This window comes from Helianthus annuus, chromosome 2 (assembly GCF_002127325.2).
Source record: "Helianthus annuus cultivar XRQ/B chromosome 2, HanXRQr2.0-SUNRISE, whole genome shotgun sequence".
Classification (NCBI taxonomy): Eukaryota; Viridiplantae; Streptophyta; class Magnoliopsida; order Asterales; family Asteraceae; genus Helianthus; species Helianthus annuus.
Genome location: NC_035434.2, coordinates 74,764,058 through 74,781,731, shown reverse-complemented (window position 1 = coordinate 74,781,731; position 17,674 = coordinate 74,764,058). Strand labels below are relative to the sequence as shown.

Below are 17,674 nucleotides of genomic sequence, written 5' to 3'. Positions count from 1 at the left end.
ACGACAAGGAGGATGTAAGATCACAGGTTATAGCGACAATAGTTTTGGAGTTAATACAGACAAAGGAAAAGGAACAACTGGTCTGGTATTCTACTTTGGAGAATCACCTATAACCTGGTGTACACAGAAGCAACAAACAGTGGCACTATCATCATGCGAATCAGAATTCATGGCAGCCACTGCAGCAGCATGTCAAGCACTATGGCTTAAAAGATTGTTAAGTGAAATCACAGGCTGGAAGGAAGAAAAGATAACACTCAGAGTAGATAATGTCTCAGCAATAGCACTCATGAGAAATCCAGTCTTTCACGGAAGAAGCAAGCACATTGACACACGCTATCACTTCATACGAGAATGTGTGGAAAACGAAGATATCTCAGTGGAACACACAAGTGGAGAACTACAACGAGCAGATATACTAACAAAGGCACTAGCAAGGATCAAGTTTGCTACAATGAGGGAACTGCTCGGAATTCAAGATTTGAAGCAACTCATGGATGTTCGAGATTAAGGGGGTGAATGAAACCGGTTAATCTCTTAACATCCCATACATAGTTAGATAGTTAGAAAATAGATATCATATAGCGGTTATAAACTTCAAGGGCCAAAGTTGACAAAGTGGAAGTTGGAAACTACCACCCTTTGCGAAAGGGTGTGTCTCCCCCCTCTCAACACTTCGAATCGGTACAAGGCAACAAGAAGGAAAATACGCAACTATTGGATCGAGTGGACTAGATTCATCACACCTCTTCATGATTCAATCACAACCACATATCCAAGAGACGTGTCCTTTCACGAAGAGACGCAACCATTCACTCGTACCCATAGAAAACTATAAATAGGGACATGTAGATTCATTTGTAACTCACACACACTCTCAATTCGATTTGTATACATTCATTCGATTATTATCAAGTTATTCAAGTTCATTTGTTAATCACGCTAATTTAGAGATCAAGATCCAGCTCGGGCCAACACTGAATAGGGGTGCAAACGAGTCGAGTCGAGCCTGGGCTCGAGCTCGGCTCGATTCGAGCTTTGTTTTCAAAGCTCGAGCTTGGTCCGTTTGTAATTTATCAAGCTTGAGCCCGGCTCGAGATCGGCTCGTTTATTATCTGTTAATTATTATATCAAATAAAGATAATATAAATTATACACTTTTTAGGCTCGCGAGCGAGCTCGATAAGTGAAACTCGGGCTCGGGATTGTCTACAAAATAGAAAGTAATGATTGAAAGGGCATTACACATTACACATTTTTTTAAATGAGCGTTATGATGCTGATGTGGTGAAAAATGTCTTAAAGAGGCATTAACCATTACAGACGGTCTTAATGAATGGATGCCCCTAATAAATGGGATTTTAAAAATAGAACATGTACTTAAACGGGTGCATAAAATTTGGAACATGTTTTTACAAGGACGTTTAGAGACAAAATCAATCAAACCAAATACTAAGTGTATGACTAGCAATAAAGCTATATGATTTAGGGGCTTTATCACGGCACATCAGCACTATGTAAGTTTTAGGACAACAATTGACGATGTGTAATACAGCATCCTTTAACTATATAAAAAAGAAATTAAAATAAAAGAAATCTGATTGGTGATGGGTATATGCCACCTCCCTCATGTTATACCTTTAGCGCTCGTTATTCTTAGCGGATATATTTATTATTATTATTATTATTATTATTATTATTATTATTATTATTATTATTATTATTATTATTATTATTATTTAGATGAATATTGTATATTTGTTAGAGATAGCCTTTGTATTATTTAGGTGTATCTTTTCCGTATTTACATCTTAGGGTTAGCTTGTATTGTTCCCTATAAAAAGGGGTTCTCTTCATCAATAATTATCATCAGAAAATTTCCCAGAACCTAAACTTTTATGGTATCACAGCCTTAACCATTTTTTTTCTCTTGATCCTAGGGTTTCGACTCTCTTCCCACAGCCTTAACCCTATCGGCAGCCCCTCTTCTTACAGCCTTAACCCTGATCACCTGTTTTCTTCTCAGCCATGGGTGATAAACTTGATTCCTCTGCTGCCGCCACCAAACCAAACGCCCCACACCCAGCTTACTCAGTTACAAATATCCAGTCCAAGATTCGCACCTTGGACGGGACCACGGTGACTTACTCCTCGTGGGTACAGTTGTTCGAGCTTCACGTTGTTGCGTACAAGGTTGCCGATCACATTGACGACACTGATCCTCCACCTAAGGCCGACCCTTCTAACGCTCAATGGAAAGAACTTGATGCCCTTGTCCTGCAGTGGATACTAAGCACTGTTTCGGACAACATCCTGCCTCGGATCCTGCCCAATACAACTTCAGCTAAACAGGCTTGGGATAAACTTGAAAAGATTTACCTCAGCAATAAGAAAGCCCGAGCAGCGGCACTCGAAACTCGATTCTGCAATCTGTCCCTCTCAGCTTGCGCATCCATGGATGATTACTGTCAACAACTGCAGAACCTCGCCACTCAACTTGCAGATGTCGATCACCCCGTCACCAATGCACGATTAGGCTTACAACTGGTTCGCGGTCTTCCTGCTGAGTACAACACCATCGTCTCCTTTATCAATAACAAGGAAGCCGACTGGGATCTTGCTATTTCTCTCCTTCAAGATGAGGCCATTCGCATTGAAGCACAAAAAGGCAACACTTCCTCTGTTATGGTAGCAGCGAACTCCAGCAGCAACTCCTCACCACAGCAGGCTCTCACAACCACTTCTGATCACCCCAACGAGTCTACTACCAGCAACCAATCAAGGGGAAGAGGTCGCGGACGTGGCAGATGCGGCGGTGGTCGCCGGGACAACCAGGGTGGTGGGGCTGGCTATGGCCGCTCATTCTGGACAGCAGGGAATCCTTCAGCATACAACTCATAGTACCCCAATTGGGCCTGGTGGACTACACCCCCTGCCCCTACCCAACCCAAAACAATTGGCGGCCCACTAATGGTTTTGCCTTTAATCAGTCAGCCCCTACTAATTCTCCAGCCCACTTTGCTGCTCCGGGCCAGTACTCTTCCCCTCAGTTTGGGCCGCAACAATATAGGTATGATGCCCTGAGCCCATCAGATCTAAGTGCAGCCTTTTCCAATATGCAAATGAACCCGAACAACTCCTGGACTAAAGTCATAATGGATACTTAATGGATACTGGAGCAGGCTCCCATTCGGCACGTGATCCAGGTAAAATAATTCTTCCCAGTTCATGTCCTGTACGCAGGTCAATAATGGTCGGTAATGGTACTTGTATTCCAATTAAAAGCACGGGCACTGGCTTCCGCTCTTTACTCAATCGAACATACATTTTACCCGATATCCTTCACAGCCCTCATATCATTAGAAATCTTATTTCTGTACGACGTTTCACTCGTGATAATAATGTGTCTATTGAATTTGACCCGTTTGGTTTTTCTTTGAAGGATCTCTACAATAAATGGACACTTTCAAGACACAACAGTACCGGGGACCTCTATCCTTTCACTCCACCTCAACTACCTCCGCAAGCATGCTTTCTTTCAACTCCAACACTACCTTGGCACGAGCGTCTCGGCCACCCCGGGAATCAAGTTTTAGATTTATTACGTCGTACTTTCAATTTTTCGTGTAATAAAAATAATTTGTCTAATGTTTGCAATTCATGTCAACTTTTAAATAGTAAACCGTTACCCTTCTCAGTATCAAATTCTTTACTTTTGCACCTTTTGACATAGTACACTGTGATTTATGGACCTCCCCAGTCACGAGCAAAACCGGTTACAAATATTACATGGTGCTCGTTGACAATTTCTCCCACTTCGTTTGGGTCTACCCACTTAAATTTAAATCCGAGGCCTTTACTACCTTTGCTAAATTTCATACGCTAATTCTTACACAATTTCAATGTAAAATAAAAACTTTTCAAAGTGACCTTGGGGGTGAATTCGATAATCATGCCTTTAAAAGCTTTGCCACCCACCGTGGCCAATTATTTCGCTTCACTTGCCCCCAAACCTCTTCTCAAAATGGAAGGGCCAAACGTATGCTTCGTCATCTAAACGACATCATACGCGCCCTCCTAATCCACGCAAGCCTACCCCCCATTTTTTGGGTCGAAGCCCTTCACACCGCCGCATACCTCCATAACATATTACCCACCAAAAGATTAAATTTCTACACACCTACCTTCGCCTTCTATCTTCGTCACCCCGATTACGAGCATTTACGCGTTTTTGGGTGTGCTTGCTACCCCAACACTTCCGCCACCCAACCCCATAAGCTTTACCCTAGAGCCATCCGTTGCATTTTCCTTGGTTAACTTCCGGACTTCTGAGGATACCGGTGCTTCGACCCTACCACTGGTAAAGTCTATATTTCCCGTCATGTTACTTTTGACGAAACTACCTTTCCCTATACCATCCCACAAACGCCTGCCACTTATCATTTTCTCGATGACTCACCCCCTCCCGGTTTCTCATTCATCCCTTCTTCACCTACCACTCGGCCTTCACCTACCACTCCCTATCTCATCACTTACAGTCGTCGCCCTCGGCCTCCTCCTACTTCTTCCATCCCACCCACCACGGCCCAAATTCCACCCACACAACCCACAGCCTCACACCAATCCGACCCACCTCCTATTAATCAACATCCAATGACTACCCGGTCCAAATCACGTTCCACATCCATTTCTATCCATCTCACTCCCAATACCATCTCACTGGTCCCCAAAACCTATGCCAAGGCCTTTGGTGATTTTAATTGGTTGAGTGCTATGAGGACCGAATTTACTGCTTTACAAGATAATGATACTTGGGAACTCATTCCCAGACCGACTGACCGCCCCGTAATACGTTGCATGTGGCTATTTCGACATAAATTTCGGTCTGATGGTTCTTTGGAATGCTATAAGGCCCATTTGGGTGTCAACGAGAATTCTCAGACTGTGGGGATTGATTGTGAGGACACGTTTAGTCCGGCTGTTAAACCAGCGACTATCAGGATTGTTTTATCTTTAGCAGTCACCAGGAATTGGCCGATTCATCAGCTGGATGTCAAAAATGCTTTCTTACACGGACATCTGAATGAAACAGTCTACATGCACCAGCCCCCGGGCTTCGTTGATCAACAGCATCCCCAGTTTGCATGTCGCCTTAAAAAGTCCTTGTATGGTCTTAAACAGGCGTCACGAGCATGGTATACACGGTTTTCAACTTTTATCACTTCACAAGGGTTTAAAAGCAGTGCATGTGACCACTCTTTATTTGTTTATCAGCGGGATCCTGCCAATATTGCTTATTTATTGCTATATGTTGACGATATTGTGTTAACAGCTTCTAATGACACTTTGCTTCAAGATATCATTGGCACTCTCTCACGAGAGTTTGCTATGACCGACTTAGGACGTCTTCATCATTTTCTTGGCATCAAAGTTGATCAACTGCCTACCGGTCTCTTTTTATCATAGCATCAGTATGCAAAGGAAATCATTGGGCGTGCCAATATGACTGCTTGCAAACCCTGTCACACACCTGTGGACCTCTCGTCCAAACTCAGTGCCTCTGACGGTCCCCCTGTAGCAGATCCCACTTTGTATCGCAGCCTTGTGGGGGCCTTACAGTACCTGAGTCGTCCAGATATTTCCTACGCTGTCCAACAGGTTTGCTTTTTCATGCATGACCCACGGGAACCCCATTATGCTTTCATGAAGCACATTATACGGTATATACAGGGTACGCTTGCCTACGGGATTCGTATTGTTAAATCAAGGAGACATGACTTAGTTGCTTACTTAGATGCTGATTGGGGGGGTTGTCCTGATTCGAGACGTTCTACTAGTGGCTATTGTGTGTTTTTGGGCAATAATTTATTATCTTGGTCTTCGAAACGGCAACCTATTGTTTCACGTTCGAGTGCTGAAGCTGAGTACCGTGGGGTTGCTAACGCAGTTGCGGAAGCCACTTGGCTATGCAACTTATTGCTTGAGCTGCATACACCCTTACGAAAGGCCTCCATCGTATATTATGACAATGTGTCGGCTGTCTATCTCTCGGATAATCCTGTGCAACATCAACGTACAAAACATGTCGAGATTGACATTCATTTCGTCCGTGAGAAGGTTCGAATCGGACACATTCGGGTACTGCATGTTCCATCTGCTCTTCAGTATGCGGATATCTTCACAAAGGGGCTCGCTAAGCAGTTGTTCAGTCATTCAGATCCAGTTTGAGCGTTGGACCTTCACCCGTTCAAACTGCGGGGGAGTCTTAGCGGATATATTATTATTATTATTATTATTATTATTATTATTATTATTATTATTATTATTATTATTATTATTATTATTATTATTATTTAGATGAATATTGTATATTTGTTAGAGATAGCCTTTGTATTATTTAGGTGTATCTTTTCCGTATTTACATATTAGGGTTAGCTTGTATTGTTCCCTATAAAAAGGGGTTCTCTTCATCAATAATTATCATCAGAGAATTTCCCAGAACCTAAACTTTTAGTTATTTGGCTGGCAAAGCCACCCATACCCCCCCCCCCACCACCACCACAACGTACTAGAATCGGTGTTGCGGCGTTGTTAGGGTGATGTGGCAAGGACCGAGAACCCACATCATATAGCCAATGAGAATGCATTCACGCAACTTTTTTTATTTATTTACTTAGGTCATAACGAAACTAATTTTGAAAATATTTCACCTATGTCTAATAATCACCTATGTATGAAACCGCAACTTGTTGATTTTGATAGAGCTTGAGCCTATATTATTTCAGGTTTTCTATGCTGAGGTACGCTCATTAATAAACTTGCAAGACCGACAGTGTTCAAATGTCAAGCTTATGGTCAATGGGAGTTGTACCATTTGCATGTTGAAAGATGCTTGTTCTAGATCTCTGCTCTATATATAGTAACATTATTTCATGCTTATTTACTTATTATATTAAATTAGTGGGTTAAATCCGCGCTATGCAACGAGGCGACCCAGTTTTTAATGGAAATGTAGACGCAACAGAAAAAATAACGTTAATAGTAGGAATTTGTTTGATATGGGTCTGGTTCATTAAGATACCGACACATGCTGAAAGAAAAACAAAAAAAAAGTCATGATACGACCTAAAAATACCGCGATGTGTTCACATGAATCGAAACAATAAAAACCAATATCAATTTCAGTACTAACGTTGTTTGGTCAGTATTAGACCATTTATTTTGTTACATGTATAACCCCAAGTTTGATTGAAACTTAAAAAAGAAAATAAAAAACCAAAAATAGAAAAGAAAAAGGAAAGATTAAAAAATTCACAAAGGACAAAAATTAAAAAAAACGACAAAAATCACTATAGCTAAGAAGTTCATAAATCTAAATCTAATAAAAGACTCCACAAAAATCCACGTGGCATTTTTCTAATACATCAACTCTTCTCCCCCACGAATCTAACCCACCCATCCGATCCATACCCGATTTTAATTTAACATTCTATTTTCTCTACAAACCCTAATCAACATCTGCCAAAACCCTCGGCCATCTCCCTCCCCGCCATTTTCCCTCTCTATCACTCCAGTGGCGGAACTAGCCACTAAATCAAGGGTATGTAAAAAAAAGAGGTTTACCGTGCAATCATACAATATAAAAGAATAACAATAAATAAATAAAGTAAAACAAATACCTAACTAATTGGGCCACAATTTCAATCACATTATTAATATTTTGGGCAACTGCTCGGGCCACTGTTTCAATCGGGCTCCCTTATTCTACAAGTTTGGGTTGGTTAGGGGTATCCTTGATATAAAACCAAAAAAAAACAAAATACACCACAAATACGCACTTGAGTCGTTGTGCAATGGCTGCTAAAGAATTGGGTCAGCCCCTGATTACTCCTAAACCCAATCCACCACACCCCTATCGATTCTCCCTTTCTATCACTACCAAATCCTATATGCCGCCGTTTCCGTCACCTTATCTGTCTCAGCCGCCGCCACAAAGTGCAACTGATTATCAAGGTACAAGTCAAACCACCACCAACGCTTTCCATTTTTATATTATTTTGTTGGAGCATTTATTCTTAAGTCCATTAATTTTAAATTACTTTTCTTGCCTCATGTATGTTTAGTTTAATTATATTTTTATTTATACAATTTTTTAGGTTGTCCTGAATAGGGTGCAAACGAGTCGGCCGAGCCCGAGCTCGACCAGGCTCGAGCTCGATTAACTTATGAGAGCTCGGCTCGTTTATTATCTATTAATTAGTATATTAAATAAAAATAATATAAATAATAGACTTTTAGGCTCGCGAGCTCGATAAGTGAAACTCGGGCTCGGGCTCCATTACTAAATAAGCTTATTTTTAGGTTCGAGGTCGGTTGGTAAACAAGTTTAAATAAGCTTGGGTCGTCTACACTAAGGCTAGATAAGGCTCGACGAGCCTAACAAGCTTCACATGTGAGGCTTGAGCTCTGGCTCGATAACAAACGAGCTTTGTCTTACGCTCAAGCTCGGCTCGGGTTCGATACGGCTTGGCTTGGGTTCGAGAAGGCTCGGCTCGTTTCGAGTTTTTTCTCGATCCGATCTCAAGTCGCTCGCAAGCCGCTCGACTCGTTTGCACCCCTACTCATGAACATATCCCATCTATGATATTAAAACATGCATAATAGGGCATTATACAGTGTGAAGTGGCTTGATAACACCGTTAAAACCAACCCCTGGGCATTATAAGGGCATAAAGAGAACTGACATTTCTAGGTTAACGACAAATGAAGAGAAAACAAAATAGAAAGTAGTGATTGAAAGCGCATTAGACATTACACATTTTTAAATGAACGTTATGATGCTGATGTGGTGAAAAATGCCTTAAGGAGGCATTAACCATTACAGACGGTCTAAATGAATGGATGCCTCAAATAAATGGGAGTTTAAAAAAAAGAACATGTACTTAAACAGGTGCATAAAACTTGGAACATGTTTTTACAAAGACATTTAGAGATAAAATCAATCAAACCAAATACTCAGTGTATGACTAGGAATAAGGCTATATGATCTAGGGGGCTTTATCATGGCACCTTAGCACTATGTAAGTTTTAGGACAACAGTGGTGCCCCTCCCCCCTAACATTGACGATGTGTAATAAAGCATCCTTTAACTATATAAAAAAGAAAGTAATATAAAAGAAATCTGATTGGTGATGGGTATATGCCACCTCCCGTATGTCGTACCTTTAGCGCTCGTTATTTGGCTGGCAAACCCACCCATACCCCCCCCCCCACCACCACCACCACAACGTCCTGGAATCGGTGTTGCGGCGCTGTTAGGGTGATGTGGCAAGGACCGTGAACCCACATCATATAGCCAATGAGAATGCATTCACCCAACTTTTTTTTTATTTATTTACTTACGTCATAACCAAACTAATTTTCAAAATATTTCACCTATGTCTAATAATCACCTATGTATGAAACCGCAACTTGTTTATATTGATAGAGCTTGAGCCTATATCATTTCAGGTTTTCTATGCTGAGGTAGGCTCATTAATAAACTTGCAAGATTCGACTGTGTTCTAATGTCAAGCTTATGGTCAATGGGAGTTGTGCCATTTGAATGTTAAAAGATGTTTGTTCTAGATCTCAGCTCTATATACAGTAACATTATTTCGTGCTTATTTACTTATTATATTAAATTAGTGGGTTAAATCCATGCTCTGCGGCGAGGCGACCCAATCTTTAATGGAAATGTAGACGCAACAGAAAAATACCATTAATAGCAGGAATTTGTTTGATATTAGTCCGATTATTAAGATACCGACACTTACCGAAAGGAAAACAAAAAAAAAATAATGATACGACGAAAAAAATATCAAATGTGTTTACATCAATCGAAACCATAAAAACGAATATCAATTTCGGTACTCATGTTGTTTGGTTAGTATTAGACGGTTCATTTTGTTACATGTATAACACGAGGTTTGATTTAAACTTAAAAATGAAAAACCAAAAATAGAAAAGAAAAAGGAAAGATTAAATAAAATTCACAGAAGACAAAAATTAAAAAACAACAAAAATCACTATAGCTAAGAAGTTCATATATCTAAATCTAATAAAAGACTCCACAAAAAGCCACGCGGCATGAATAATCTATGAAATGAAATCAGTTTATCTTAATTCTATTGTCACTTTTAGAACTCGATAACATCGATGCAACTAGGTGACGACGCAAACCGTATGTGGGAGGCTATGGCGACTACGATCACTACAGTAGCGAATGAGACGCTAGGGGTCACAACAGGAAAGACTAGTGGGCATCAGGAGTCCTGGTGGTGGAATGAAGACGTGCATACCAAAATAAAGGATAAGCAACAAAGTTTTAGAGACCTTTGAGGTGCACAGAAGGGGAGGAGTGGCTGAGGGTAAGGGAGATATACAAGAAGGCAAAAGGGGAAGCGAAAAAGGCGGGACCGAGGCAAAAAACACAACCTATAAACAAATGTATGAACATTTGGAAAGGAAAGAGGGGGAGCATGATATGTTTAAGATTTCCAAAGCTAGGGAGCGAAGAAGACAAGATCTAGGAGTAGTAAAGTTTATCAAAGGAGATGATGGACGTGTTTTAGTCAAGGCACATGACATTAAGTTGAGATGACAAACCTACTTCCATAATCTTTTCAACGATGGTAGGGCATACCAACAAGATATCAACAATCCCAGGACTCAAAAGCGACAACAAAATAATTGCTACTGCAGGAGGACCACACATGAAGAGGTGAGGATGGCACTTAGGAAAATGAGAAGAGGCAAGGCAGTGGGTTTGGACAACATACCGATTGACGTGTGGAAGTGTTTAGGGGAAGAAGGAGTCAGATGGTCAACACTTTTGTTAAATCGTATTTCCAAGACTGGAAAAATACCAGATCAGTGGAGGAGTAGCGTCGTGGTGACTTTATACAAGAATAAAGGAGACGCATAATGTTGTGGGAACTACAGAGGAATCAAACTGCTAAGTCACACTATGAAGCTCTGGGAAAGGGTAATCGAAACTAGAATTAGAAGAGAAACTCAGGTTTTAGTAAACCAATTTGTATTCTTGAAAGGGAGGTTGTAACACCCCTAAAAATATTAAATTATATATACGGGAATACATGTATAAATATATATATCGAAAATAAAATAGTAAGATTTAAAACTAAGAATAACTAACCTAGTTAAATCATGTTATAACAGATGGGGAATCAAAGGATTTTTACCATTTTATAAAAATTAGAAACTAAAGGGACTGAAATATACTTAATTGAAACTCATGTTTTTAAAACATGAGATAAACACAAAAAAAAACACACCTACGTGTGCGTGTTCAGTCGATCAAAACCACAGGAACCAAAAGAGCTTCTCACAAAAACCCTAGAATCATCAATTTCTCTCAAAATCAAAGGAGGAATCGAATTTGAAATCGATTCCAATGTAGAATTGTGATCACATAAGTTAATATATCAGAAGGTATGTTAAATTCTTATATTTGGTGATGTTTTGATTTGACATGGTTTCTTGTAACGGAAATTAGTTGAGAATTGATTGATGTTATGGTTAAATTAGAATGAATACAAGTCTAGTATTTTATGTTTAGTTGCTTGAATAATATTTACATCGTTATGATGTTCGGTTATTAATAAATGGAGGATTTCATTTGTATTAGCCGAACAAGAATAATTAGAAATTTGCGATAAAGTACTAGTGTAAAAGTGGTGGATCCCACTTAAAAGTTGAACGAATCAAAATGACTTGAATAATACATGTTTGGTTGTAATAAGGCGATGGATTTCGTTAATGAAACCAAATGGGTCAAAATCATCAAAGTAATGAACTTTGGCGAGTTGAGGCGATGGATGTCGCTAAATACGTTAAATGTTTCAAATAGGTGATATGCACTTTGATAACGACACATAAACTTACATATAATGTGCCGTAAATATAAATATTGTTGGTGCATATTTCGTACGTTTGCCACTGTGCGAATAGTTAGAGAGAGCGTGTGTTGAATATTGTATAGAGTAGGATTAGTTGGACACGGTTTTGATAATGTAAAGGTCCATCCGGATGAATGACCATCCGGCCGGATGGCAATCCGATCGGATGGACACATATGTAGTTGTCTATAAATAGGGACATGGGGTTCCCATTTGGACAACCTTTTGGTTCCCAGAGGGGAAATGCTGTCCAACTGGTGTCGTGGTGTTGTAAAGTTGAATAATCAATAGAGACTAAATTGTAAGTGATTGCTCGGTGTCGGATCTATCTTCTACTCCTTTCTTAGTCGTAACAAACGCACCGAACACGTCGTTTCGGGACCGAAGCTCTGTCAAACTCGCCGGATCCTGGAATTAGCAAATATGATGACGTATATTGTTTTTATAGAAGTTTTGAAGTCATGAATCAAGTTATGGTTCATAGTTCTAAACGGGTCAAACAAATTGTGAATATTTATGATTTCCGATTGCATAAAGTTAAAAACTTGTAAATCATGATGTTGGATTTTGATTCTATGTTGTAGAGGATCGAATTACCTATCACGTAGGAAGAAACGGGACCTAATTCGGATCAATAACAGACAAGTTATGATGCTTTTCGTAAAGTTTAGTTGAGCTGGGAATGTGAGGGGTTTTGAAACAATCTTTCTGCCGAAACTGCTTGCTCGCGTCACGCGACACATACCGGTATCGCCGTCGCGTCCCACGACCCATGTCGCGTCGCGCGACACCAAACAGCCCTTCTCGTCGCGGAATGCGATGGGATTAACTTTGCTGAAATTGTTGTTGTTGTGTGTTTTGACCACATGAATTCATCCAACCAAGTCTTAACTATCATAAACTAACCATTTTGGGTGGTTGGATTGTATGTAACTATATTAAATAGACGGATGACGATCAAGCAAATGAAAGAACCGAATACACACATAATTGAAGCTTTCGCAACTAAATCACGACTTTTGTTACTAAACTCTTTGGAGTTGTTTTGTCCAACCTTGTAAATATTGAACTAATGCTTTGCAAGTTAAGTATGTATTAGTAAAATATAATGTTCTAAAATTTTGTAAACTTGGTTTTAAGGTTATGGAACTTATGTAAATGTCGTTATATTAATGTTTTTGAAAACGGCATGTGAATGCACTATATACATTATAAAAATTATTAAATTGTCGAAAGGGCCTTACAAGTTGGTATTTTCACTGTCCATAAAAGTCTCAAGTACTTCTTTGTTAAAAAAAAAGTTGAATATGAGACAAAGACGTTGGTTATAGACGGTGAAAGATTATGATTGTGAAATTCATTATCATCCCGGAAAAGCCAACATAGTTGCAAATGCACTAAGTAGGAAAGAAGAATATTCACCCATTCGGGTGTAGTTAATGCAGTTAATAGTGACCTCGGGTTTACTTGAATGAATCAAAGAGTCACAAATTGAAGCTGTAAAAGAAGAGAAACTGAAAAAGGAAAGAATTGTGGGCAAGCTAAAAGACATGAAAGATAGTAGTAATGGATTGAAAACCCGTTTCGATCGAATCTGGGTTCCAAACACGTGTAATGTTAAAACTCTTCTTCTTGATGAAGCCCACTAGTCCCACTATTCTATTCATCCGGGAGCTACCAAAATGTACCAAGATTTCAAAAAAAATTATTGGTGGCCCGGAATGAAGCGAGATACCATTAAGTATGTAGAAAAATGCTTAACTTGTTTACAAGAAAAGCAGAGCACCAGAAGCCTTACGGTAAACTTCAGTCGTTAGACATTCTGGTATGGAAATGGGATCACTATGGATTTGTTAACTAAACTACCAAGAACAACACGTGGATTTGATGCCATATGGGTAGTAGTTAATAGATTGACCAAGAATGCTCATTTTATTCCTATTCGCGAGACATACACTTCCGAGAAGATGTCGGAAGTATATACGAATGAAATTATATCTCGCCATGGAGTGCCGGTGTCTATCGTATCGGATAGAGATATAAGGCTCACTTCAAAATTTTGGCGCGATTTCCAAGAGCAGATGGGTACTAAGTTGTTCATAAGTACCGCATATCATCTGCAGACTGATGGGCAGAGCGAAAGAACTATTCGAACGCTCGAAGATATGCTACAAGCATGTATTATCGATTCTGGCGGTAACTGGATGACTATCTACCACTAGTTGAGTTTTCATATAACAACAGCTATCATTCCAGTAATGGAATGGCTCCATACGAAATGCTTTTGGCAGAAAATGCCGAACCGAAGTGGGTCCATGCGAATTAGCCCACAAAGACGTAGTCAGAATCACCAATGAAAAGATTGAAGTGATCCGGGCTCATTTAAAAGCTACCCAAGATCGACAAAAATCTTACGCGGATAAAAGACGAAGACCAATCGAGTTTCAGGTTGGTGATATGGTTATGCTCAAAGTATCTCCATGGAAAGGGGTCATCTGATTCTGAAAAAGGGGGAAATTGAGTCCAAGATTTATTGGCCCATTCAAAATTTTGGAACGTGTGGGTAAGGTCGCATACCGACTTGAACTACCAGAAGAGTTGAGTAGTATACACATCACTTTTCATGTTTCACATTTGCGAAAGTGCTTAGCTGATGAAACAGCTTATATAAGCTATGGCGACATTAAAGTTGACGATAAACTTAATTATGTGGTAAAGCCTATCGCAATTCTTGATCGAAAGGTTAAAAGCTTAAAAAACAAAGAAATCAATCAAGTTAAAGTCAAATGGGAATATCGGAAGGGATCAGACACCACTTGGGAGTCCGAAGAAGAAATGAGACGCTTATACCCTTCCTTATTTGGTACGTATTATGATTACGAGGACGAAATCCTCTTTAAGGGGGGTTGACTTGTAACACCCCTAAAATACTAAATTATATATGCGGGAATACATGTATAAATATATATATCGAAAATAAAATAGTAAGATTTAAAACTAGGAATAACTAACCTAGTTAAAATCATGTTATAAAAGATGGGGAATCAAAGGATTTTAACCATTTTATAAAAATTAGAAACTAGAGGGACTAAAATGTACTTAATCGAAACTCATGTTTTTAAAACATGAAATAAACATAAAAAACACACCTACGTGTGTGTTCAGTCGATCAAAACCACAGGAACCAAAAGAGATTCTCTTGAAAACCCTAGAATCATAAATTTCTCTCGAAATCAAAGGAGGAATCGAATTTGAAATCAATTACAAGCTAGAATTGTGATCACACAAGTTAATAGATCACAAGGTATGTTAAATTCTTATATTTGGTGATGTTTTGAATTGTCATGAATGATTCTTATAACAGAAATTAATGGAGAATTGATCGATGTTATGGTTAAATTAGGATGAATACAAGTCTAGGAACAAGTCTTTGACAATAATTTGATCAATTCATGTCATAACCTATTAGTTTCAATGTTTATCATATAGGTGTTATATGGGTTTTGTGATAAATACTTGAATCTTTGTGATACTTGATGTTAATTGAATATTATGATGCAAATTTTGGTGTTGTTTCATTCATACTTAACATATGATTATGCAAATGATGATTTCATATGGTTAACTTTTTAAGCATGAACATAATCATGTTAGTATTATAATATTGCCTTTAAGGTGTTTGACAAAATGTCTAAGTGAATCGAAATATTTGAAAAATATGAAGTAATCACTTAATTGATTAACTAAAAGTATGGTATGTCTAATATTGAAACATGAGTTTTAAGCGATATATTCGAATTAAATTTTGTAGGCAATTTGGGTGGATCATCGAGTGGGCAAGGCGGAACGGATAACTGCTTAAAAGGAAAGCTTTGAAAGGTACGCGACTATACGCTTCGTAAAATCTCGTTAGTATTTTAAGTTTAGTTGCTTGAATAATATTTACATCGTTATGATGTTCGGTTATTACTAAAATGGAGGATTTTGTTGGTATTAGCCAAACAAGAATAACTAGAAATTTGCGATAAAATACTAGTGTAAAAGTGGTGGATTCCACTTAAATGTTGAACGGGTGAAAATGACTCGAATAATACATGTTTGGTTGTAATAAGGCGATGGATTTCGTTAACGAAACCAAATGGGTCAAAATCATCAAAGTAATGAACTTTTGGCGAGTTGAGGCGATGGATGTCGCTAAATACGTTAAATGTTTCAAATAGGTGACATGCACTTTGATAACGACACATAAACTTACATATAATATGCCGTAAATATAAATATGATGATGTGTATTGTTTTTATAGAAGTTTTGAAGTCATGAATCAAGTTATGGTTCATAGTTCTGAACAGGTCAAACAAATTGTGAATAATTATGATTTACGATTGCATAAAGTTAAGAACTTGTAAGTCATGATATGGGATTTTGATTCTATGTTGTAGAGGATCGAATTACTATCACGTAGGAAGACACGAGACCTAATTCGGATCAATAATGGACAAGTTATGATGGTTTTCGAAAAGTTTAGTTGAGCTGGGAATGTGCAGGTTTTTGAAACAATCTTTCTGTCGAAACTGCTTGCTCGTGTCACGCGACACATACCGGTATCATCATCCCGGCCCGCGACCCTTGTCTTGTCGCACGACACCAAACAGTCCCTCCCGTCGCGGCACGCGACGAGAATAAATTCGCTTAAATAGTTGCGGTTGTGTGTTTTGACCATATGAATTCATCCAACCATGTCTTAACTATCATAAACTAAACATTTTGGGTGTTTTGATTGTATGTATCTATATTAAATAGATGGATGGCGATCAAGCAAATGAAAGAATCGAATACACACATAATTGAAGCTTCCGCAACTAAATCACGACTTTTGTTACTAAACTCTTTGGAGTTGTTTTGTCCAACCTTGTAAATATTGAACTAATGCTTTGCAAGTTAAGTATGTGTTAGTAAAATAAAATGTTCTAAAATTTTGTAAACCTGGTTTGAAGGTTATGGAACTTATGTAAATGTCGTTATATTAATGTATTTGAAATCGACACGTGAATGCACTATATACATTATAAAAATTATTAAATTATCGAAAGGGCCATACAGAGGTCAACTACAGAAGCGATACATATTCTAAGGAGGTTGATGAAAAAATATAGAGTGAAGAAGCATGATCTACATATGGTGTTTATTGACCTGGAAAACGCATATGACGTTGTCGCACGCCAACTGATTTGGGATAGTTTGGAGGGTCGAGGGCTACATGGGAAGTATGTAGACATAATTAAGGATACATATGATAGAACGGAAACTGGTGTCCGCGCGCCTGTAGGGGATACAAACTTCTTTCCTGTGGAGGTGGGACTCCACCAGTGGTCTACGTTGAGCCCTTTTCTTCTTGTGGTTGTCTTGGACGAGTTGTCCAAGTTGATTCAGGAGACAGTTCCGTGGTGCGTGCTTTTTGTAGACGATATTGTGTTGATTGTGGAGACTAAACAGTGCCTGAACGTAAGGGTAGAGGAGTGGCGAGTAGCTCTCGAGGGCAAGGGCCTAAGGATTAGTCAATCTAAGACTGAGTATCTACACTGTGATTTCAGTGGTGTAGCCGATGACGATGACACCTAAATCACCGTTGAAGATCAATTGGTCCCGCGGGCAACTAGATTTAAGTATTTGGTGTCGTTTGTACAAAGAGATGGTGAGATAGATAGTGATGTAA

The 17,674-nt window shown here is 39.0% G+C and overlaps 1 protein-coding gene across 1 annotated transcript; it reads left to right on the top strand.

Moving 5' to 3' along the window:
- The first annotated feature begins 17,136 nt into the window (after positions 1-17,136).
- Positions 17,137-17,580, top strand: LOC110892339. Its single transcript, XM_022139509.1, has one exon. The coding sequence runs from the start codon at positions 17,137-17,139 to the stop codon at positions 17,578-17,580; it is 444 nt and encodes a 147-aa protein (XP_021995201.1).
- Positions 17,581-17,674: the final 94 nt, after the last annotated feature.

Coding starts and splice junctions, on each gene's coding strand:
- LOC110892339 (XM_022139509.1), top strand. CDS start 17,137: ATGGTGTTTATTGACCTGGAAAACGCATATGACGTTGTCGCACGCCAA.